This window comes from Epinephelus lanceolatus, chromosome 9 (assembly GCF_041903045.1).
Source record: "Epinephelus lanceolatus isolate andai-2023 chromosome 9, ASM4190304v1, whole genome shotgun sequence".
In the NCBI taxonomy this organism is placed as follows: domain Eukaryota; kingdom Metazoa; phylum Chordata; class Actinopteri; order Perciformes; family Serranidae; genus Epinephelus; species Epinephelus lanceolatus.
In genome coordinates this window covers 7,926,037-7,950,771 of record NC_135742.1, presented here as the reverse complement: position 1 = coordinate 7,950,771, position 24,735 = coordinate 7,926,037, and the positions used below count along the sequence as shown (strand labels likewise).

General features: G+C 42.0%; 1 protein-coding gene across 1 annotated transcript in view; it reads left to right on the top strand.

Annotated features, from left to right (window-relative positions):
* The window catches only part of adamts3 (ADAM metallopeptidase with thrombospondin type 1 motif, 3), a 227,024-nt gene that overhangs the window by 48,738 nt on the left and 153,551 nt on the right, over positions 1–24,735 (top strand). Inside the window, exon 4 of the mRNA XM_033620106.2 lies at positions 2,917–3,067. Within this exon, the coding sequence (XP_033475997.2) occupies positions 2,917–3,067 (151 nt within the window). The remainder of the gene's footprint in view (positions 1–2,916; positions 3,068–24,735) is intronic.

The window sequence follows — 24,735 nt, the reverse complement described above, 5'->3', positions numbered from 1 at the left end:
TTTTAATCAGGCAAACTTAAAGTCTGTCCTGCCTAGGTTTTATCAGCATGCTACGTGTCTGACCAGAGGGAATAACACATTATACAGCTCCCACACTTAGGCCAGTCAGACCACCTATCTCTGCTCCTAACCCCCGCATACACACCTCTCAGAAGAAGGGCAACTCGACTGATAAAGAGCATCACAACATGGCCTGAGGATGCACTTCTTCAACTTCAAGACTGTTATGCTCACACCCAGTGGAGTGTTTTTGAACATCAGGACCTGGCTGTACACACGGAGGCTGTACTATCCTACATCAAGTTCTGTATGGGGAATGTCTTGGTGGGCAAACGCACTAGGTGTTCCCCAACCAGAAGCCCTGGATGAGCAACCAGTTCAAGACACTCCTCAAGGACCGCAACACTGCCTTCAGGTCAGGTAACAAAGATCTGTACAGCGCCGCTAGAGCTGACCTGAAGAGAGAAATTAGGAAAGCCAAGTCTGACTACAGGAGGGAAGTAGAAAACCACCTTACAAACAACAACCCAGGACAGGTGTGGCAGGGTATCCAGCAGATCACCAACTTCAGGGGGCAGGTCAGCACAGCAGAGGACTCAAGCATTGCACTAGCAGAAGAGCTGAACACGTTCTTCGCACGCTTTGAGGTCCCAACCCAACAGTCTGCAGCCACACCATCCCAGCCCCAACCAGCTCCCCATCACTGACTGTGCAGGTTCAGGATGTGAAACGGATGCTAAGTAGGGTGAACCCGACAGTGTTCCTGGAAAGGTACTCAGAGCCTGTGCCGACCAGCTCTCCCAGGTCTTCACCACAATCTTCAATCCCTCCCTGACACAGGCCACCATCCCAGCCTATCTGAAGTCTGCCACCATCATCCCTGTACCCCAAAAACAGCCATGGTCAGCCTAAACGACTACTGCCCAGTTGCACTCACACCTGTCATCCCCAAGTGCTTGCAACGGCTGGTGCTGAACCAGATCAAAGCCTGCCTCCCTCCCTTCTTTGACCCCCACCAGTTTGCTTACAGAACAAACACATCAACCGAGGACGCCATGGCCATCGCCCTTCACACCGCGCTGAGCCACCTGGAACACTGAGAGAGCTATGTCAGGATGCTCCTCATCGACTACAGCTCAGCCTTCAACACAGTCATCTCTGATATCTTGGTCAGCAAACTGTCTGACCTGGGACTCCTCCCACCAACCTGCTTCTGGATTAAGGACTTTATGACAAACCGGCCCCAGACAGTGAAACTTGGTACGGGCTCCCCACAAGGGTGTGTGCTGAGCCCACTACTCTACACGCTCTACACCTCCGACTGTAGACCTGCCCACACCAGCAACACCATAGTGAAGTTTGCTGACGACACGAAGGTGGTAGGGCTGATCTCAGGTGGAGATGAGTCTGCCTACAGGGACAAACAACCTGGCCCTGAGCACCACAAAGACAAAGGAGATCATCCTGGACTTCAGGAAGCGCAAAGCAGATACGTCCCCCCTCTACATCAATGGCGACTGCGTGGAGAGGGTCCACACCTTCACTTTTCCGGGCACCATGATCTCTGCCGACCTCTCCTGGACTGCAAACACCACGGCTGTCATGAAGAAGGCACAGCAGCGTCTGCACTTCCTGAGAGTGCTCAGGAGAGCAGCAGAGCTAAGGGAATCATCAGAGACAGCACCCATCCTGCTTCACACCTGTTTGTCCTGTTGCCCTCTGGCAGGTGTTACAGGTCCATCAGAACCAGGACAAACAGGCTTAGAGACAGCTTCTTTCCACAAGCCATCACTACATTTAACACACACACACACACACACACACACAACCCATCACAAAAGGACATTGTGCAATACTGCAATTCTGGTCTCTGTGTCCCGAGTGCATTATGAGGTCAGACATTATGCTGCCATCGGTTTGTCTGTGTAATGTCCATGAAATAGATTTAATTTCCACCAGAGAATAAAGATGTTGTCTCATTAAATTTTTGAGAACCTTGCTGCATAAATTTACATAAACAAACAGATTTTCTTGAAGATACTGTCACAGCTCAATGCAATAGTTATCTTGGTTTGTGACCTCATTGACAGATGAATAAATGAATAAAACTGTTACTATTGTGTCATGCAAACACTTATTCCCAGCCCACACGGGTTTATAAAACACCATCAAATCAAACACGCCAGGACCAGAATGCAGCGTACATATTTTCAGACAACAAAGAAAATGGAGGAAAAAATGACGAAAGCATGTTTTATAATCAAAACATCACTGAGTAGAACAGAATTCATCGATCACTCACAGAAACATTTACTATATTCTCGTAATATCATGCCCTCTTTTTTTCTAGGATTTTGAGACAAAATTAGAAAACTTACACATGTCAGAATGAATTGCCTTAGCATAACTGTGTGCAGGCAGAATGGTGGTGCAGTGGTCAGCATTGTCACCTCACAGCAAGCGGGTTCCTTTGAACCAAGGGTGGGGGAGCCCTTTTGTGCAGAGATTGCATGTTCTCCCTGTGTCAGCATGGGTTTTCTCCAGGTGCTCCAGCTTCCTCCCACAGTCCAAAGACATGCAGGTTAATTGGTGACTCTAAATTGTCCGTAGGTGTGAATGTGAGTGTGAATGATTGTCTGTCTCTACTGTATGTGTGCGTGTAAGCAACTGTATGTATGTGTATGTGTACTGTATGTGTGTCCAGGATGTACCCAGCCTCTCACCTAATGTCAGCTGGGATAGGCTCCAGCTCTACAAGACCCCCAACAGGATAAGTTGGTTATGATAGGTCGCTCTTTTTAGCAGTGTCCAGAACGGTCCATGCTTCGTACTCTTTCCTCTCAGTCCAGCAGCAGGTCCACTTGTTGTATGAGTAGCGTAGCTCCACACACTCACTGGCCTGGTGTTGTGTTGCAGGCTGGGATGATCCGCACCGACTCAGACGAGTACTTCATCGAGCCACTGGAGAGAGGCACCCAGGAGCTGGAGGACCAGGGCCGGGTCCACGTGGTTTACCGCAGGTCGGCTCTGCTGCAGCCCCCCTCCGACATCTCAGTGGACTACCAAGGTAGGACGCAAAGCCACTGTGTTTACTGCTACTGGGAGAGATCGCAGACCAGTGGGTGTTATTAGCACTGCTGCTACTTCTATGACTATGATAATCTCTCAAGACAGATTCTGCAATCTGCATTGTAGAATCTGTCGGCAGCCCTGTGTGAAAGACGACTGGGGGGGGCTTTGAGTTTGAACGATGCTGCGCTTTAGCCAATCACAGTGGAGGGGGCGTGGCCGAGACTTGCAGGTGTCCCCAGGAAATGTGTACTTACAGAAACAGCAAGCTCCGCGTCCATAGCGACCGCTCCAGTAATGCCGTCTCGTCAACGTGAAAAAAAATATTTTTTCCAGCAGATGTCTTAGTTACAACATGATTGAGCTAACTGGAGTAGTTTCATGTCGTATCCGGCAACGGGAGGCTTTTAACAGATGACGTCCTGATGTTAGCTTTGCTAACTGTCCCTGTCAGCTGCAGCCACTGATGCTTTCTAGACATCGTGATTTCCCATAACTGAATAAATACCACACATAGCAACACAAAACTGCTTTGGTAGCTCAATCATGTTGTAACTAAGATATCCGCTGGAAAAAATATTTTATTCACGGACCGTTTATTGAGTTATTACCTTATTTTTATACAGTCTATGGTTATAGACAACGCTAACGGCTAACGTTAACAGCTAACGGTTAGCCCAGCTAATCTACGATAACCATGTTAATTACGTGCACACAGAAATAGTAATGTTTGTTCAATCACTGTGTTTATAGACTTAACAAACATCAGATTAGTCTACACGGTGATATAGTGACGTGAAAAATGTGATATATAGCTAAACTCTGCTGGTTTTCTACCCAAAGTATTTGTAAACAACATGGCGATTCCCTGGGGGCACCGCCGGAAGTGAAGGGCGTGAGGCCCCTGCACTTAGTTAGTCGAAAAACTCCGGGCTGTGCCTCCAGAGGTAAAGGAAGAATATATATATATATATATATAATTATTATTATTATTTTTTTTTTTTTATCGATGGATTTCCAGATTGTGACTATGATGACTCTACTTTTGTAATTCCAATGGCCACTGTGCTGGAATTTGTTGTGGTTTAATCTAGGTAATCAATGATATCATGGCTATATGTGAAAAAAAATCCTACTGACTTTGCTCAAACTGTTCAGAGAGGAAATAAAAAATCAATTGTCAAAATGGTGTCACAACCACAAGCTCCGTAAAAGAAATGAAATCAATAAAAAAAAAACGATAAAATAACTGCTGAAGGCCTTGCTGCTCAGATCACATTTTACACAAGTAATTTTAAGTACAGTATGTATATGTGACAAATGAATCCTTGGTGGGCGGGTGTAGGTGGAGCTACATAAACCTGACCGAAAATGCCACCAGTCATATTGACTGCATACAACAACAACAACAACAAGGGCTCCTTTTATTCTGCCCCCATAGGAAATAAAAACTGTCCCGGCAAGTAGTTTCTCAAGCCAGACAAGTTCCTGATACTTTTACAAACTTCTAATGGAACAAAGTCTTTTTTATGAAAACTGGGTGTTTATGTCTGTGGGACGTGGCAGTCTGGTCCCACACCAGAATAAAAGACCAAATACTTTTGCATTGATTCATTCATTTCATTGATAGGTTTGGTGTTTATGGCTTTGTTTGTGAGATGAGGAATGGGGACATTGTCTTCCTGTGCCAGAGCTGGAATAAAAGCGACATTCATGAAAAATAGAGACAGAAAATTGTGACATTTTTGCCATGAGATTGATGCAGCTGCACAGGTTGTGTCAGAACTTTTAAGACAGTATCATTATGGAAAACATTAAGTGCTCATAACCCACTGTAGCAGCTTCTATGGTCACTGAAAATGGCTGTCAAACATAAATCAGCTCACATGAAAACATCAGGCTGGACATGGAATTATACTGCAACTTCTTCTGTGGTAGCCACAGAAGTGTTGGTGATTAGTACAGGGTCATTCAGAGGGTGCAAGTGCGACTGTAGTGCTACTGCTTCTACATCTCCTACTACTGCTACCTTGGTGCTGTTACTACTATCAGATAGGGAAGGCCATGCTTGACCTGATTTGAGAACATTATGTATGGCAAAAATTCCCAACTCACAGGTCAACCGATGAAGCTTTCAACTAGGGGTGGGGGATATGGCTCTAAAATAAATATCACAATATTTCAGGGTATTTCTGCGTTAACAATATTCTTTAGGATATGACAAATTAGTAAAAAAAAAATTAAAAAAAAGGATTATTAATTGAGGCACATAGAATTGAGGTTTTTGTCGAGCTGCAAGCGTCACGTAGGTTTACATTACCAAAGGTTTATGACAAAATCACTTGAGGACACGGCGAGAGAGGAGAGGGAGAGACGCTGTGCTGCTGCCAGAGGAGCTGCTGACTGAGTTTACTCTGAGCACTAAGTCACTAAAAGAGTCTGAGAAGTCCAGGGCTGTTCATAAAACACTCAGGACGCCACAGTTAATTCCACACTACTGAAGCTGCTCCTCTTTTTGGAAACACCTCAGACAGAGTCTGTAATAATCTCGCTTTCAGCCATGCTTGTTGTTGCCGTGGGTAACAGTATGATATCAATATGTCAATAAGCTGAAATATTGCGAGTATCACGACATGTATTTTTAAAAATTAGTAATATTAAAAATTGTTCAGGTACTATTGGGAACGAGATGATATGGCACACCCGTACTTTGAACGAGAGCTGCAATGATAATATGAATGTTCGATTAGTTGTCAAGTATTAAATCAAATTTGATAATTGATCAAGTTTGAGTACATTTTTCAGAAAAAAAAAAAGTCAAAATTCTCTAAATTTGGCTTCTTAATTGTGAATATTTTGTGGTTTCTCACAGTAAACTGAAAATCTTTGGACAAAACAACACATTCAATGACACCATCTTGGGCTTTGAGAAATACTGATCAACATTTTTCACCATTTTTTTATATTTCATTGATCAAACAACTAAACGACAGATAAATTGACAATGTAAATGCCTATTAGTTGCAGCCCTACTTTCAACCACATCTTATGTTCTTGATTAGCCAATAAGATTGGTCTCTTGACCCTCACTCCACACTTAAAAATGGACCCAGTTCCATTTCCCAGCGATGACTGAGACGTAGCTTAAAGCTCAGAAAAAGTCAGTATGTACAAATTTAAGTGTTTTTTGTGTCACACAAAGTACTGCTTTTACTACTTTCATTACTGATGCTGTCATTGTTAACAGCTGTCACGGCTCACGCTAAATACCCAGCTTGCTGTCTGTTTATACCAAACAAATGTCACTTTTACTGCTGACGAAAACATGTAATGGGTCACATCCACTGTGAATCACTGTGTTTTAGGGACAACAAATGTTAGATATTCCATGAGTCGCTCTCTTTTATCAATCAGGTTTTAGGAGTCGTGAAATTGGAAATATATTCATATTAAAAGGTCTCATAGTATTGCTTTTCTTTCAATTTGAATGTGAAAGAAAACAATTAAAAACATACAATACAAGGAGAGGAAATATGTAATGAACCTTCCATTCTGTTGGTAATTGTACTGGCTGTGTCGTGGTATGTTTGGATTCAGCTGTGGTGTAAACAGAGCTGAAATACTGGTTTGGAGCCAAGCAGGCTGTATCATCATGGTATGCATATGCTGCCTTAATGAATGCGTAGTAGTGTGTGAACTTTGTCACAGCAGCTTCTGACAGACTCACTAAATGTTGCAGTTCCTTCGACATTTCTACATCATTATCGTCCGCCAGTCAGAGATTTACCCTGATTGCTGTTATGTCTACCTTTTTCACGCCATCGCAGAGCTGAAACTTAAAGGATAGGCAATCAGCTGTTCAATTTATCATTCCAAAACTACATTTAAGCATCTGGGTTTTTTTTTTCCTGGTACACAAGCTGTGAAAATTTCTGTATTAATATTTATGTCCCCGGCAGTTTAGAGCAATCCCAGAGAAAGTTTTGGGTCAGTGTTGGCAGAAGTTGTAATCGCATGTTGTTTGTTTGATACAAAGCATCTGAATTCATGAATAGAGATTGAGGGGGAAAGGATACATTTGGTTCCCAAAATAGCTCCAAGGAAGATCAGGAGCAGACGTCAGTGCTCATGTATGGAAGCCCAAAGTGTTAAACGACATTATGAAGTAAATAATCATATAAATCAATTGTTAAAATAAGTGAAGAAATTATTAAAACCCAACTCGTTTTCATCATTCATCGTTATACCTTGTGTTTTGGGTTGTCCGTTTGTTGCAATCTCGTGAACGGGATATCTCAAGAATGCTTTGATGGAATTTCTTAGAATTTGGCATGAACATCCACTTGGACTTAAGAATTAGAATTTGGTGGTCAAAGGTCAAGGTCACTGTGACCTCAACAACCATACTTTTGACCATAACTCATAATTCATATGCTCATATTGACAAAATTTCACACAAAAGTCTAGTAGAAGAAAATAATGAAGTGATGTCATTATATATGTAGAAGGTCAAAGGTAGACTGTGGCCAAAGCCCTGTTTTCACCGAGCTGTAAAGTACGATTCCGTTCCGTGCATTTTTTTCCCCGTTTCCACCGTGAAAAGTTGTGGATGGTACCAATGGAACCGTTTTGTACCGTCCCCATGTTTGGTCCCCCCTCTGTTGGGGTACCTAGCACACAGATCTGGTACTAAAAGGTGGAGCAGTGAACACTGCAGTCTGATTGGTCAGTAGAGGACGGTCACTCTGCTCAGGGCTGAGTTGTGGCTGGTTTTGAGGCTCATGTAACCACTGTTCATACTGTGGAGAGTTTTATTGGTAAACTGTAACTATAAAATGAAAGGATGTGTTGCTGCTTCTCGCAGCAGCTGGAGACTGAGAAGAAAATATTTTAATTAACTGGGCTGACTACTGGCGAGTTTTAAGGTGGAACGTTAACTTGTAATGTTACTCAGTGCATGAGATGACGAGGTGAATCCATCAACACACCTTTAATTTCACTTTGACCATCACTTTAGTTTTTATATGACATACACTTTTAGTAATGAGTGGATCTTAAAGCATTTATATATATTGATTTCAACTAGATTATGTGAACTGCATATATTTCAGTCCTCAATCTGAGAAAAAAAAGCGTTGCAGAGTGTCGTTCCTGTGGGCTCTGGCAACACTAAACCCCTGAGCTTGCCTGAGAAGGACTAAATGCACAAACCCGTTATTTTTGAATATCCCATGGAGAGAGACTCTCACTGCAGCCTGCTCTATTTTGCTCTGAAAATGTCGGCATGCGGCCTCGTTCTGTGGACGATTAACAGACTGATAAAAGAGGAAATACAATGAGTGTTGGACTGAACCGTGAGGCAACAACCCCGCCCACATTTAAGAGTTTGCAGTGGAACAGCTAGGGTCTAGGTACCATGTCTGAAGGGTTACTTTTGGTTCCAAAGTTACCATACCGAAAGTGTTGGAAACAAGCTCTAATGTTCCGTAAAAAACACTTCTCTGTCCAGAGACATTTGGTCGGATACTGAATTGGTGACACTGATCTTGGGTGTTTATCTTGAAGCTGTGTTGATGGTTTAGATCGTCTGTGCTGCCTGATTGAAGTTGAGTGTGAAGCATTGTCAACTGTACATATGAGTCTGGGCGGGTATGGATGGAAACTGCAACTTCACTAGTTCAAGGACGCATATGACTGCAAGGTGGTAATCCTAGTTTGAAACAGTCTTTTGTATGAGACGTTGTCATGTCAATGCATGTCTTAATATCACTTTTTATAGCAACACATTTTATTTCATGTATTTATTTTACTGCCTCTCTTCAGCTGCTCTCGAATTGAGCAACATCAGCTCCTGTTGGTTAGTGCAACAGTTTGTTGAGCGCTCTTTTCTTTGCCTATATTTGTTTGTATTTTGGCAAATTAGCACCATTAAAAGTACACCAAATCAGCTACTGGCCCTTCCTGTTTGCAGTGTACCCATGGATGTGCATATGACTACCTCTGGATTACTTTGATACTGGAGAAAACCTAAAAACATGATGGTGCTCAGGCAAGTTCTGGACTTAAAAAGAAGGTATTTTTTCTGATTTCTTAGCAGCTGTTATCCAAAGAGAGTCACACTGAATCTAAAAATATGTGTATCATATCTGTGAATTAAGAGTTCTGTCTCAGAAGAGAGAATATGATTTTGACTCAGATTCACCTAACACAGCCTCTCCTTCAACTCTCCCTCTGTGGATGCTTTCCTGAGTAATGTCCATGTCTAACAGACCACATCCTGTAATTTCCTGGTGGTTAAACTGCTACAGAATGAGGAGTTAATTTACCGCGGAGCACATGCTATGATTTTTATCCTGTCTGAATGTGGTTTAAGTTAGTTAAGTTAGTGGTGATGTGAGTGGCTCTGACTTGGCTCTGTGTCTGCTCTGAAGCAGACAAGGTTCTCTCTTCATTAATAAAATGTGCCAGACTCTCTGTCTATGAGAGTGCTGATAAGCCTGAGCGCTTCTCAGATTTTCAGATCATTTATTCTCCCAAAATCTCCAAGAACAGAGAACAAGACAGGGGAACGTTTGTCCGAGTGAGATGGATAATGGAATTATCATGACACCAAATGAAACTCTGTCATCATTAAAATGAAATGACATTTTATGAGTTCAGTTGGATTTATCTCTCCAACTATTTTACTTTTAATTCATTTGTCCACTTATATATTTACCACAATTTATTCATGTGATTTATTGTATAATGTTTTTTTTCCTGGGATATTGAACACTTGTGGGTTCCATCTACTCACAGTATTTCTTTGTCAAATTTCACTTGGATAATCTTTTTTAACTGTAATTGACTGAAGTGTCATCCCCATTTAAATGTAGATTGTCAGCTATGTTGGCCATTTATGATCATCTCAGCAGGGATGCAAGCTTTTAATTTGATCAACCGGAGATGACAGGACTCCAACAGGGAGGACTGAGCAGAATCCTGGTGGAAATAAACACAACGAGAGCTGTCACAAGTGACAAGAGACAGTCTTGTGCTCTGTGAATGTTTCTGCATTTGAATTATTGATGGGAAAAGATTCAGTGTGAAGCTGCACTGATTGCAGTGATCACAGGAGGTTGTTAGTGTGAGCAGTGTTGTCATCAGATTCTGTTGAATATATATATGTAAATGGAAAGGAATGATTTTAACAACCGCAATCAAGATGCTGCGATGTAGAGAAGCTTTCCATTGTCATAACTGATGGGCAGGGGATCAGCTGATTAGTGTGAATGGGGTGGATCTGATAGACTGCAGTGATGCCTCGCAGACAGCCTGTCACTCAAAGCAGCACCACCCTTAAATATGCGTAACTTGAAGCCTCAATAAAATGTAAATAGATAAGTTATATAAAGATTCAACCCTTGTGCAGTTGTCATGAATGTTAAACTAGCTATAGATACCAAAACCATTTTTGTATAAGGCTGTAAACATGTTAATTCCTGCTGTTAAGTTGAGCATTTTAACATGATGGTCTATTACGATTGATCGCTTTTGCAGCCACCCCCAAGTGGCCATTTTAGAAACTGCAGTTTTTGGCACTGAAATGTTGGCTTCAGTTTTCAGCCCCAGAGGTTGCCACCTGGCTTAAACCATTAAGAGAAAGCTGGACTCCCTGCTGTCACTTCCTCCCCTTCTCTCATGTCTTTGACAAGCAGCAGCACAGCACAGCGGGGGGTGGTAAACAAGGTGTGCAGTGATAAACAACATGATGTGACACCCATAGATTAATTCACTCTTTCACTCTGTTAAAGGATAACTTCGGTATTTTTCAACCTGGGCCCTATTTCCCCATGTGTATGTGTGTGTATGATTCATGGGTACAACTCGTTCTAAAATTGGTTCAGTATTGAGGGAGGCGGATGCAGCTGGGAGCTGCGAAATGAGCTAAAACGGTAACTGGGGCAAATGCGTCCCGTATAAGTTTGCGCATTAAAAGTGCTTTTTTTCGCCACTGACCGGTTCAGATCGCCAGTGCTATCTCTGTAAATAGCATACTAAACGTTTCCCTTACCTCTGGGCTGTGTGACGTCATCTCGCGAGAGCTTTGCTCCACTGTGTCTGTAGCTCTCTCTACTCGTGGGGCAGCTGTTTTCTTGAGGAAGAGGTGTTTCGGGATTGGATGTCTTCTCTTCTTCGGCTGGCAGTAGTCATCTTGGGAGAAGTGAGCACTGCAGATCCGATGGTCTGCAAGGCACAGTGTCTGCACAGGAGTGTTAGCATCCATTTGTAGCACAACTAGCCACAACTTCAGCATCTCGCCGTCCGACAAAGGCAGCCTATGAAAGCTGTACGGGGTGTTGCGTGACATCCTGTTCTTGCAATTCGGATAAGCACAAACACGAACCATTGTTTTCAATCGATGCAGTAAAACTTTCAACTGTACTCCGGGACAACCAGTGCCACTCTGAGCGTTACTCAGCATGGCTCCTTTGTTTTTTTCCGGCAACAAGCAAAGCTCTCGTGAGATGATGTCACAGCCGGGAGGAAGTGAAGGGTAAGGGAAATGTTTAGTATGCTATTTACAGAGATAACACTGGCGATCTGAACTGGTCAGTGGTGAAAAAAGCACTTTTAATGCGCAAACTTATACGTGACGCATTTGCCCCGTTACCGTTTTAGCTCGTTTCATGGACAAGACAGACAATGGACAGACAATAGGCATTTTCAGACCAGAGTTTTGGGTACTCCCTGAGAGGAACTGCTCAACGGGGCGCTCCCCTGAGAATTGAACACCTTCTAAAGGGTGTTCCATCACTCAAGGTTCATTTTGTAAATGGTCCTGCACTTGTATAGCGCCTTTCTATTCTTCCGACCACTCAAACTGCTTTCTACACTCAAGTCAAATTCACCTATTCACCCACACACTTATACACTGCCAGCTTAGGCTGCCATACAGGGCGCCACCAGCACTCACTCACACACCGATGGAACAGCCATCCAGAATAATTTGGGGTTCAGTATCTTGCTCACGATTACTTCGACATGCGGGCTGGAGGAGCCATTGATCGAACCACGATTTTCCGATTAGTGGACAACCCACGCAACCTTCTGGTTTACATTGACATGATGAACTGTAGTGGAGCCAGCCGTCCCTCTGTGCTGGGAGTGTAGCGACCACAAAATAGGGAAAGAGGGTGTTTCTAAGAACTACGATTGAGCCTGGTTCTTGAAGTGCCAAAAAGTTCCTCTAGTCTGAAAGAGCCTAATGTCACCCTGCGTGTCTAAAAAAGTTTTTTTTTAAGTTGTAGTTGATCATTTTAATTGTTTTATTTGGCTACCGTCTTGCAAAGTCAGTTTTGAAAAGCTTCCCAGCAGACACAGGGAGGGACAGAGGAGATAAATGTGGCTCAGACTCGCTTGTCGTCACAGTGTCTTGCACTCCATTAGACCATGATGGCGTGCTGCTTGTGTCAAAGCAGCAAAACTGGGAAAACCAGTTCAAATGGAGTTGCAAGTGAAATATGAGGTGGCAGGTGTGACGTTAATCAAACAGCAGCAGGTAGTGAAGATGCTGTGGTAAACTCTAATTTTGTTTTTTCACAGCAAGCGACATTGCAGGAGTCAGCCACCGCGATCAGTGTGCAGTATGTCCCAGCAGCAGCAGTGTATGAATGAACCACACAGCACAAAGAATAATGCAAAAGAATCCTGTTAATACATAAAACAACAGTCTATTTAAAAGTGGTTCAAACACGTGGCCAGACATCATTTTCAGAATCTAGGTCAGTTTCGGATGAATTGAGCAACAATTTCACAGTGTTTTGTTCCTGACTGCATTGACGTCAACATTCTGAAGAATGCTCAGATTTGTGCCTCTGGCTGGGGCCCTCACTGTAGCAATCGCTGCTGAGGCTCATGGATATCATGGTGTTCAGAGCAATTCACCACATCAGACTGATGTAAAACATGAGAAATCTCAGATGTAAACCATTATTTTTCAACCAATTGCAATAGTGAGGTTGTGGTGTAAAATAATCAAGGCGAGTCCTTTGTTTCTATGATAATGTTCAGATAGTTTAGATATAAATTTACATTAGAGAAAATACTTAAATTACTGACTTAGCTGTTGTGTTTATATCAAGTGGGAACCTCTGGGGCTTAACGAAAAAAGCCAATACGCAAGTGCCAAAAACTGCAGTTCTTTGAACGGCCACTTGAGGCTGGCTCCAGATACCAGTCAATCCCCATAGTTACCCATGTTGCCAACTTTACAGCTGAAACATGTTTACAGTCAGGTCTTTCAACAATTTTGGTCTCTGAATTTTCAAAGAACCGACCTGTTTACATTTTATTAGGGCCAGCTATGATGCCAAACTTGAGGCTTAAACACGGTTGTCTCCAAACCAGTGGGTGACATCATACCAGCTACCAAGTCCACAATTTTTACAGTCTATTGTTAACATTGACATGAACTGTAGTGGAGCCAGAGCTGGTGGGATATTCCCTGGGTCCAGACCTTTAAATCTGCCCACTCCACTGAGATAAAGTAGACTGATAGGACTGTCAGTGTGACACGAAACAGCAGTTTGTCTGGCTAAAATAAAAAACAACAAATGAGCACAGTGGGAGTTCTAACAATTAGCCAATCAGTGCCACAGGCAGGACTGTTGCTGATGTCAACAATGGCTACTGACAAGATAGATGCTGCTATAGAGGCTCTGCTAAACCAACGAGTCTTCTTAGTATATCCTGACATTGTAGTTTGTTTTACTTTGCTCCACTACATTTTTAAAACCCCAGGAAAACAGGTATGGTGGCATGGCTACGCCTCAGTGTGGACTTTAAATGACGTTAGATCCAGGCAGATGCGTTGGTCTCTCGTGATTGGTCGGGGAGTGGACCCAATTTTAGACTGAGGATGGAAACAGCATGTGACGCATTGACAGTTCTGTCTGATATGAGGCATGGAAGCAGAGTGAACATTTTGGTAGATGTGGAGCACGGTTTCATTATTAAACATGAATATAGACCAGCAGTATGTAACAAAGAAAGCCATCTGTGGCTTGTGCAGCTTCACCTTCAGGGGATATTGAATGAGATATTACATTCAAACAAACAATGAAAAAAATATTGCGCCCTCTCTTTCTCTCTCTAATAAAGGGTTAACATCGATCTTGGTAGGTGCTGCTGTGAAAAATTATTTGCACTGTGCAGCAGAGCCATCACTGCCATCCTGGCTGTGCTCATCTCTGGTGATTTTTTGGTGTTGATTGGATACATGCGTCATACCTTGAACCAATCTGGTCTCTGTCACGTCCTTTGATTAGAGGATTGTAAAATTGGTTTTCCAGACTCCCTCTGGGCGATAACACTGAAGGAGTGATTCCTCTATAATGAGCACTGCTAGAATTCCTCTGAGCAAGGCACATCCTGCCTTTCAGGAGCTGCCCTGCTGTGTGGAATTGCCTTAGCAGGTGTCATGTGTTATTTAGTAGACTTTGAGGGCATTTTCCCAGAACTTTACTTCACATTACACTTTTTCTGACTTTTAGATCAATACACGTGCAATGACTTTGATGATTGAACATGACTGAAGAGCACATTTTAACATTTTCATCTTTAGTGTTGATCACACTGTAGAGGCAGCAGCTAATGGTTTGCAGCCTTTGATATTGTTGCATTTAATGCCAGTGATTCTGGAAACTTTGAGTGAACTTACACTCACACGGTGCTGCTTTTCCTGCAGGCAGTGTTTGAGAACTCATAATTCACTTGTAAAGGGCTTCACAGGGGAGACAGAGGAGGCTTAGAAAACACTGCTGTTTTCAAAAGTACTGTACCTTTTTTTTCTTTAACTTACAATACTTGTGCATAGAAAGACACCAGATGGCCAAAAGAATGTAGACACTTCAAATGTAAGATAGAATATAAAATATTCTCAACTCTAAAAGTAAAGTGATGTAAACTCAGAACGCCACATCATAACAGTGGGTCATATGTAGATCATCTCTGTTCAATGACCCTTTAAACCCTTTCCAGTGATGCTGTGACTAGTATTGGTTTGAATATCAGAAATGGCTGAGAATGTCTGCTCCTGTTGCTCTTTAGTCTCTTGTCCAGGTGTCCTCTATGTTTCACCAATGTAGCGTCCACCACAGCTGGAAAATATATCATATAGCACCCCAGTCGTCCTCTGCCAATCAGCCCAGAGAGAAAACTTTTTGATTAACCTTTAGATTAGAATATGTTGTCACAGATAAGTGTCCCTAAGGTTAAGACTGAATCTCTATGCTTGAAACGTACCTCATGTATGACATCAGTCGGGTAGACCTGGCTGCAGGGATTTGCTCCTATTTAGCCACAAGAGCATGAGTCCAGCTCGACTGCCAGAGGAAAATGTTGGATTGTATGTTTCTGCAAACTATCGATAGAATACATTTGTACATTTCATACGTATCGTATCATTGGTTTTAAGGTGACACAATATATGAGCTGACCTTGTCATTGAGAGGTGGATGGTGTGTCACCTTGGAGAGACACCTGCCAAGTTGCAGACCACTGCTCGAGACCAACAAACAACATAAAAATTTGTTTTTAGCAAGTCATTGCTGTGTTTCCAGGAGCTGTTTAGGCACCAAACGTGGTTGTTTTAAAGGAAACCATTTCTGTGTTAGAAACCGTGGATAGGGCCATGGAAAGCAGTTGTTTTTTACTGAGACATTGCTGCGTTTTCAGCTGCTTTTTAGCTAATTGAACTGGGTCAAGCCTTAATTTGATCTTTATTCAAACTATTACCAAATGTTTTTTGTGCCAAAATATAACCACAACGTTGTTGAAATATAACATTTGAATGTATCTGCTACACAATGACGTACAAATGTGAGGTAGCCGTGGTTTGCATAAACCTACAATGCCAACATTTATTTTGGGGATTAAGCTGATGATGCAGTCTCAATCAGCAGGTGGAGTTTTTTGCTTCTCTCTGAGCACTAAGGACTTCTCCTACAAGTTGTCTTAAAGGGTTTAAATTGTCCTGAACTTTGAAAGTGCAGTTGACAAAACAGTTTTAATCTCAGCTGCTTTTTCCAAGGTAATGAACAAACTTTGAATCTCCAGTTTTGGAATTTGACAAGCCTTCAAACTCATGGACCAAAGAAAGTGGTCTTCTTGGGATGATTTTCTGTCAGTGTTTCAGTTCATGCCACAGGTGTTCAATGGGGTTGAGGTCAGGGCTCTGTGCAGGCCAGTCGAGTTCTTCCACACCAAACTGGGACATCATTTTTTATGGAATGTCTCTCTGCACAATGGTATTGTCATGTGAAAACTGAAAAGGGTCAACAAGACTGTAGAATTGGTGGACGTCCACATACTTTTGGCCTTATAGCGTATTTTCCAGCATGGTTTTGATCAGGGTTGATTTCTCCTCCAGCTGATGGTGAGGGAGCGTTCTCAACTTCTGTTAAGGTCACCTTGACTGTGGGAATGTTGCCTGCCGCAGCCTCGCCCATAACAAAAGTTCATCCTGCCGTTTGTGGAACAGGATTCTGAATAAATAACTCTGAACGTCTTTGCTTAATTTCCCAGTTTTAACAATTCAGTTCGTAGAAACTGGATTCTGCTGACACTCCTGCAAGTTAAACAGCCACGAGCATTTTCTGTTTTTCTATGAAACATTTTTTTGTGATATGAGATGCCAAAGAAAGCAAACAGAAGAAAGAGGATTACACATGGAAAGGTGCTAATAATCATCCAGGACATTGTTTCTTTACAGAGCTCCGCTGGATCAACAGTTTGATCCATGGAAGAGATTTGTATCTGCAAAGAGCTCTTACAGATTGTGATGTTGTCCAAGATTGAAAGTTAAGAAATTTACCATAAAGCCGTCTCTTGAGGGACTCAATGATGTATCCTCCAGTACTTTTAATGAAGTTGAAAAGCAGTTTAGTTCCATTAGAAGGTGCTCACTTTTATCTTGTAAAATATAGACAGCAGTATAGATTCCACAAATTGAAAATATGAAGTCAATTAAGTGAAACGTTTGAAGTTATTTAAATTTCATGCCGTTTGAGTTTTCTGCCTGTATGCTGACAGGTTTCTAACACAGGGTAAACATCTACATGAATGGATTTAGGAGAGTGTCCAGAAATATAAGAGCCATGCTGATGTGGATGTACTGAGCTGTAGTAAGGTCAAACCAATATATTAATCGTACAAAAAGGGGACAAAAAGTTTATTAATGCATTTTCCCCTCTTGTTTTGTCGTTTCTGTTATGTCTGCCAGGTGTAAGGTTGTAGGGGATCATGCATTTGGTTGTGTATGTGCGTGAGTGTGTGTATCTGTCTGTCCGCAGCTAATCTGGCAAACTACTGGACCAATTATAGCTGCTACGCAGCAATGGGTCGGGTCTGGGCATTTTTAGGCAATTCTGAGCAACCTCTGGAACCTAAGACAGTTATCTACTGCTCTGAGCTAATTGGCAAGTTGCAACTCAACAGTGGCTTCACAAATTGAGTAAGCCTTTCACTGTTGTGTAGGAAAGTAGCCATCCGTGCATGGAAAGGCAGATTTGAAACCACTGTAAAAAATTCAGTTATTAAGACAAAAATCTGAAAATACACATTTAGACAGCATGGAGATGTTGGTAATTTGTTTGTAACAGTGATTGATTTGCTCCATAAGTGAAAAACTGATGTTTAAAATTGCCATTTTTACATTGACTCCAATTGTTCACAGAGCAAAATTCAAAATGCTGTCAGAAATTGAGTTTTTGAGATAAAATTCTGAAATTTGCCACACATCATCTACCATGACTCTAGAATTTTGTCATTTTTTTTCATGAACATTGAAGATTTATTTAGCAAGAATTTGCATGTATATGTTTACAGTACCGTTTACAGTCAAACATTTTGATGCACTGTAGGCTCAATTTTTGATAAATCAAAAATCTGAGGAACGTAGTTTTTGTAGGACAGTCTGAAGATGCTCTGTAGCAAGTTTGGTGTCAGTTGAGCAAAAATTGTGGGAGGAGATAGGTTTAAGAAGTTTTACAGATTTTGAAAAAAAAAAACCAGTGATGAACTTCATAATTTTTAATAGGTTTAAATGTGCAAAAGTTTCTTCAGTATTGGGGCTACAGTTTGATGAAAGTTGTGAAGTTGTAGCATGTATGGTTGATTTGTTATGAATTTTCAAAGTTTTGAACTTTAGACGCTTACAATAGTAATCCCAGGTATTATAATTAGCTTAATGTTTTCACATATACAGTACAGGCCAAAAGTTTGGACACACCTTCTCATTCAATGCGTTTTCTTTATTTTCATGACTATTTACATTGTAGATTCTCACTGAAGGCATCAAAACTATGAATGAACACATGTGGAGTTATGTACTTAACAAAAAAAGGTGAAATAACTGAAAACATGTTTTATATTCTAGTTTCTTCAAAATAGCCACCCTTTGCTCTGATTACTGCTTTGCACACTCTTGGCATTCTCTCCATGAGCTTCAAGAGGTAGTCACCTGAAATGGTTTCCACTTCACAGGTGTGCCTTATCAGGGTTAATTAGTGGAATTTCTTGCTTTATCAATGGGGTTGGGACCATCAGTTGTGTTGTGCAGAAGTCAGGTTACTACACAGCCGACAGCCCTATTGGACAACTGTTAAAATTCATATTATGGCAAGAACCAATCAGCTAACTAAAGAAAAACGAGTGGCCATCATTACTTTAAGAAATGAAGGTCAGTCAGTCCGGAAAATTGCAAAAACTTTAAATGTGTCCCCAAGTGGAGTCGCAAAAACCATCAAGCGCTACAAGGAAACTGGCACACATGAGGACCGACCCAGGAAAGGAAGACCAAGAGTCACCTCTGCTTCTGAGGATAAGTTCATCCGAGTCACCAGCCTCAGAAATGGCAAGTTAACAGCAGCTCAGATCAGAGACCAGATGAATGCCACACAGAGTTCTAGCAGCAGACCCATCTCTAGAACAACTGTTAAGAGGAGACTGCACCAATCAGGCCTTCATGGTCAAATAGCTGCTAGGAAACCACTGCTAAGGAGAGGCAACAAGCAGAAGAGATTTGTTTGGGCCAAGAAACACAAGGAATGGACATTAGACCAGTGGAAATCTGTGCTTTGGTCTGATGAGTCCAAATTTGAGATCTTTGGTTCCAACCGCCGTGTCTTTGTGAGACGCAGAAAAGGTGAACGGATGGATTCCACATGCCTGGTTCCCACTGTGAAGCATGGAGGAGGAGGTGTGATGGTGTGGGGGTGTTTTGCTGGTGACACTGTTGGGGATTTATTCAAAATTGAAGGCACACTGAACCAGCATGGCTACCACAGCATCCTGCAGCGACATGCCATCCCATCCGGTTTGCGTTTAGTTGGACGATCATTTATTTTTCAACAGGACAATGACCCCAAACACACTTCCAGGCTGTGTAAGGGCTATTTGACCAAGAAGGAGAGTGATGGAGTGCTGCGGCAGATGACCTGGCCTCCACAGTCACCGGACCTGAACCCAATCGAGATGGTTTGGGGTGAGCTGGACCGCAGAGTGAAGGCAAAGGGGCCAACAAGTGCTAAACACCTCTGGGAACTCCTTCAAGACTGTTGGAAAACCATTTCAGGTGACTACCTCTTGAAGATCATCGAGAGAATGCCAAGAGTGTGCAAAGCAGTAATCAGAGCAAAGGGTGGCTATTTTGAAGAAACTAGAATATAAAACATGTTTTCAGTTATTTCACCTTTTTTTGTTAAGTACATAACTCCACATGTGTTCATTCATAGTTTTGATGCCTTCAGTGAGAATCTACAATGTAAATAGTCATGAAAATAAAGAAAACGCATTGAATGAGAAGGTGTGTCCAAACTTTTGGCCTGTACTGTACATGACTATATGCTCCAGGATCCCTTGTGGTTGAGATGATTCATAATTTGAAAAATTGAAAAACTTGTTTTATTGGCTGTTTTATACCGACTCCTCACTCCTCTCATCCTGTTGGTAGGGGCCGCAAGTTTTTCGGGAAGTGTCTCAGCTAAAAACAGCAAACTTTACTCTCTGCTGCCGGCCATATTTTAGGTTTTGTCATGGCTCAAAAACTGACATCTTTAGAAAAGTTTGGTTTTATTTTGAATTGGATCATCTGCAGATAAATTACCATATCCAAAATGTTATGATCTAGTAAAGTTAGGCACGATACCAGATGAATTAGTCTCAGAGGGACTGTTCAGCCGGGTGCAGCTGCACTGCTTTTTGGGGGTTTAGATCGCACTACATCTGAAGCGTTTTAGTTGTCAAATATATAGACCATCAGATTTTGTTGATTTGGTCATTTTTTTCTTTGATATTTGTGCGTCTACCATAAGTAAGTAGGCTGTATAGTCACATTTAAACATGATATTTTTTTACATTCCTTTTTTGTCAAACTTACACCACAGAGATAAAAACTGCTGTATTACTGAAAGAAACTTCTCTGGCATGGTCTGAAGGTCTGGTCTATAGAGCATCTTTTTTTCTGTGATCACAAAGTGGATTAAGGATGTGTATCCCCAATGGACGTCTGAGATGTTGCTTCTCCAGGAATTGTGAGTCATGCTGAAACTAGACATATGTATGCCATGTCTATTTGTGAGTGAATTATGTCTCTGGGCTAAAAGGAGTTCAGGTTTTTACACAAATTGCTTTGGTCAGACGCTGAGCATAAAGAGAAACATATATGAGTGTCCTTAAAGTGCTTAAAGTTGGAAAGCTGCAATTCTGTAACAACTGAGTAAACTCCAAATTAAATTAGCATTTGTACATCAATTGAAAAATTAAATTGCAGACTATGTCAGTAATGATTCTGAGATAAAACAAATCCCACGCCTCAGTCCTGCATCCATCCTGACAAAAATCAAACATTTCCATCTCTCCCTCTCAGTGTGTATACTGCTGATCCTCCTGACAGCTCAAAAGAACACTCAAGCAACAGCAGAGAGATGCTCACTGTGAGCAAAGGAGTTTTCTGCAGCCAAAATGATGCAGGTATAAATAAATGGAAAACGTGCCTGGAATCAGAGTGGGCAGGAGTATGATTGTGTTAGTGGTAAATCGGCACGTCTGCTCGGTCAGTGTCATCCCACCACTCTCTGTTCTCCTGTTTGGCGGAGGAGAAGAAGTCTCCAGTGTCCAGGTTTCCAGGCTTCTGCTGCATGTGGCCGTTCCTCCAGGGAAGCTCAAGTAATTTCCACAAACTTTAACATGTTTGTAAAAAGCCACAGAATGTTTGGGGAGAGAGAAGGCATAAATGCTCATTCAGCTGTGGAGTGGACTTAACCCCTTTGTTGTGTATCTACAGAATGTCTGCTTTGATAACAATAATAAGACTTGGTTGAAACCTAGTTCATGGCTGGACCGTGTATCGTCAATGTGTATTGTGTAATTGTAACAGGGATAGCCAGCGGTAATTAAATGAAATGAGACTGTCCTCCAAATTGCAACCACACAGGGCGTTTTTACAAGCAGAAAGAGAGGGAGGTCAAATGTATGGGTCAAAGAAGCACTGGACTTAAACTCAGGAGACCAGTGTTTGTGTCCTGTGTGAAAACAAAAGTAAATGTAGAGTTATTTTAACGACAGCACTTAAAAGTCAAAGTATGTCACGTGACATTTATCACGTGTGATTTCATGTGTTGTATGTCACGTCAGATACGTTATTTTACCATAGTAACAGTTATTTTAAGCCAAACCATGATGTTTTTCTAAAATAGAGGATTTTTTTTTGCAAAACCTAACCATGTAGTGTCATGCAACTGCAATCGTCTAATAGCGTCACCGACATGGTTGAAGCTGTGACCGTTAACAGTCATACTAGCTATTCCTTTGCCCAGTGGGAACTACACTGAACATTTACTACCACTTGACAGCTCTACTGTTCCTTTCTGCTCTGATCGTCAACACTAATCTGGTGTGATTCATCATTAATCTCTCCGGCTCACTTGACCCACAATACACTCTGAGCCATTCCTTAAAGGTACACTGTGCAGGAATTGTTGGTTATTGTTTGAGAACACAACAGTCAGACTTCACTCCTCCTCTGTAGACTACACTGCAATCTGCTGATTCAGTCTTGTTTTGGATGAGCTTTGCCCCCTTGGCATTTCGTCTCGCTAGATTTTTGTCTAGATCTAACAATTGCTTTCATTAACAATGAATCTAGTAATTATTTTATGATCCGTTTATTAATAATTTATTTTTTTTAAGTGCAGGAAATGAAAAAAAAAAAAAAAGTCCAATCAGAATCCCATGAGTCCAAAACCAAATGATATATCCCGAACTTCTTTCTTCCACCTCCGCAACATTTCCAGACTCCGCCCATCACTGTCCCAGTCCAGCACTGAAGCCTTGGTCCACGCCATTGTTAGGTCCCGTATTGACTACTGTAACGCAGTTCTCTCTTGCCTTCCCACCAAACTCATTAACAGGCAAATCATTCAAAGGAGTACATCCCCTCCTGCCCCCTGCGCACTTCCTCTGCTGGTCTCCTGAATATTCCCACCTCATGCCTCAGCACAGTGGGTGCCAGGGCTTTCAGCCGCTCCCCACCTTTTTACAGTCTTGCTGATTTTATTATGTGTCTGCCCAATTCACATCTCTTGTTCTGTATGTTATTTAATGCTTTGCTTTAATGCTCTTTAAATCAAATTTAGTATTAATACATTCTTTTTTATAAATTACTTAAGCCATTAATTTGTTGTTAAAATTGTTGGTGAGTGACTTTCTGTTGGTCGACTGATTGATTAATAAATAAATAATAGTTTCAGCTGTAACAATATAAAGAGGTTTAAATGCTATCTGGAGCACCTTTAATAGTCAGGTTATCACACACAAAGACAATCAGGCAATATATCACATGTAGACGAGCAGCCCACGTACTGTGCCCTCACATAATGTAAAGGTGAGGGTATATTTTTCATTCTGACACACACAAACACACACACACACACACACAGTGTGTGTGTGTGTGTGTGTGTGTGTGTGTGTGATCCCAGGGAAATGAGGATTACAGTGAGCGTAAATGTGTGGACGCCTCAGTGTGCCCCTGAGATCTGATCTCCTGTCCATCTGGCCCGATGCCCAGGTGAGGGATTCACCCTCTGCAGCACTTGGATATTAGGTTTTATTTTCACACGGTAGTGAAAATAGAGTGAGAAACTAGCGAAAGGCTTCACGTCTGACAGAGACACAAAAAGAAAAAAAAATATTCTCAGCCAGTGAGGAAGAGATCTAAATGGTGAGAGGAAAACAGTGATTTATATTTGTCACATAGATGTGTTAAGCAGAGTGGGGGCTGGCTGAGTATGGAGGAATTTGGTGAGCTGGCAGGAATGAAAAACATTCAGGGGAAAAGGAGACACTAAAGCAGAAGAGAATAGTCTGGAGTGTATAATCCTGCTATATTTGCAGGAGGTAAACTTCAGTAAACTGAAGACTCGGGAAGTGTAATTGGCAGCAGGAGGCAGATGGGAGTAGGATGCTTTCACCGCTGCCAAGCCGCTTGCTGCTGTAATTATTAAGCTAATCACTATTACAGCAGACAGTTCACCAATGCAGCTGAGACAGAGGCAAATCTCAGGAATGTTTGGTGCTGATTAAATGCAAAAAGTTCCTATTTCTTTCTGTGAGACTTACTGGACATATCTCGATGCAGCTCAGAGGCATGGTCAGAAAAGTTAAGTATGCAGAACACATTTCAGAGTCTGTGAAGGAACAGATTTTGAAGTGGGGTCAGGTAATTACTTCATATATTGTAGTTAGCTTCGTCTTGAATTGTCTTTTGTCCAGGTGGAGGGAAATGAATGACGTGAGCTGCTTGGTGGATGTGTGCAATGCAAAGTAGGGCGCCGCTAAACACGAGCATGTGTGCTCAGCAAACCTTGTGTGAATGAAAAGGTTTTTGCAAGGTGCCTGAGTGCAAGGCTCGCTCTTTATGCTTTTGTGTGGAGCTTGAGCGTACACCGCCTGTCCGCCAATCCTTCCCACCTCCTCACTCAGAGTGCAGATACTGTACTCTGTTGTGAGAGGATCAGCAAAGGCTTTTCTTTTCTCCGGGGCTCAGGATTCCTTTGATTTCCAGGAGAAAAAAGCTCCACAAAAGCTTCCAGAGGTATGCATCAGACCAATGGTGTCTGTGAAAGATGAATGCTGTTTGACCAACTGTTTCCAGGTGAAGCAGATGGAAGGTTTTGTGTCTACCACTGAGCTTATGCCAGAAGGAAAACTGGAACATTTTGTCACTTGCTGGCTTTTGATCAAGATGGTACTCTGTTATATTTATGGTCATAAGTCACAAGATAAAAGATGACTCCAGGGGGATTAAAGCCATAAGGCTAAGTGAACTTGTGAGGGTCAGCAGTGGCAACAAGTGACACAACCTGCAGGAAGGATAAGCACTCACTTCATCTCTGAATTACCTTTTTAAGTGTCACCTGCAGCTGTTGGAGTGGAGCTTCTCAGTGGTTATTAGTAGGATACGGGTTGCTTCAACTTGTGTTGCTTCAACTCCATGTGTTGGTAGGACCCTAATGCCATGTTCATGTCATGTAGGATTCATTGGAAGAAAGTGCCCCTAGGAAAGGAGTTCATGTACCTTCGACCTTGGTTCACGAGTGGGAGTAAAATGGAGCAGATTGGTGCAGG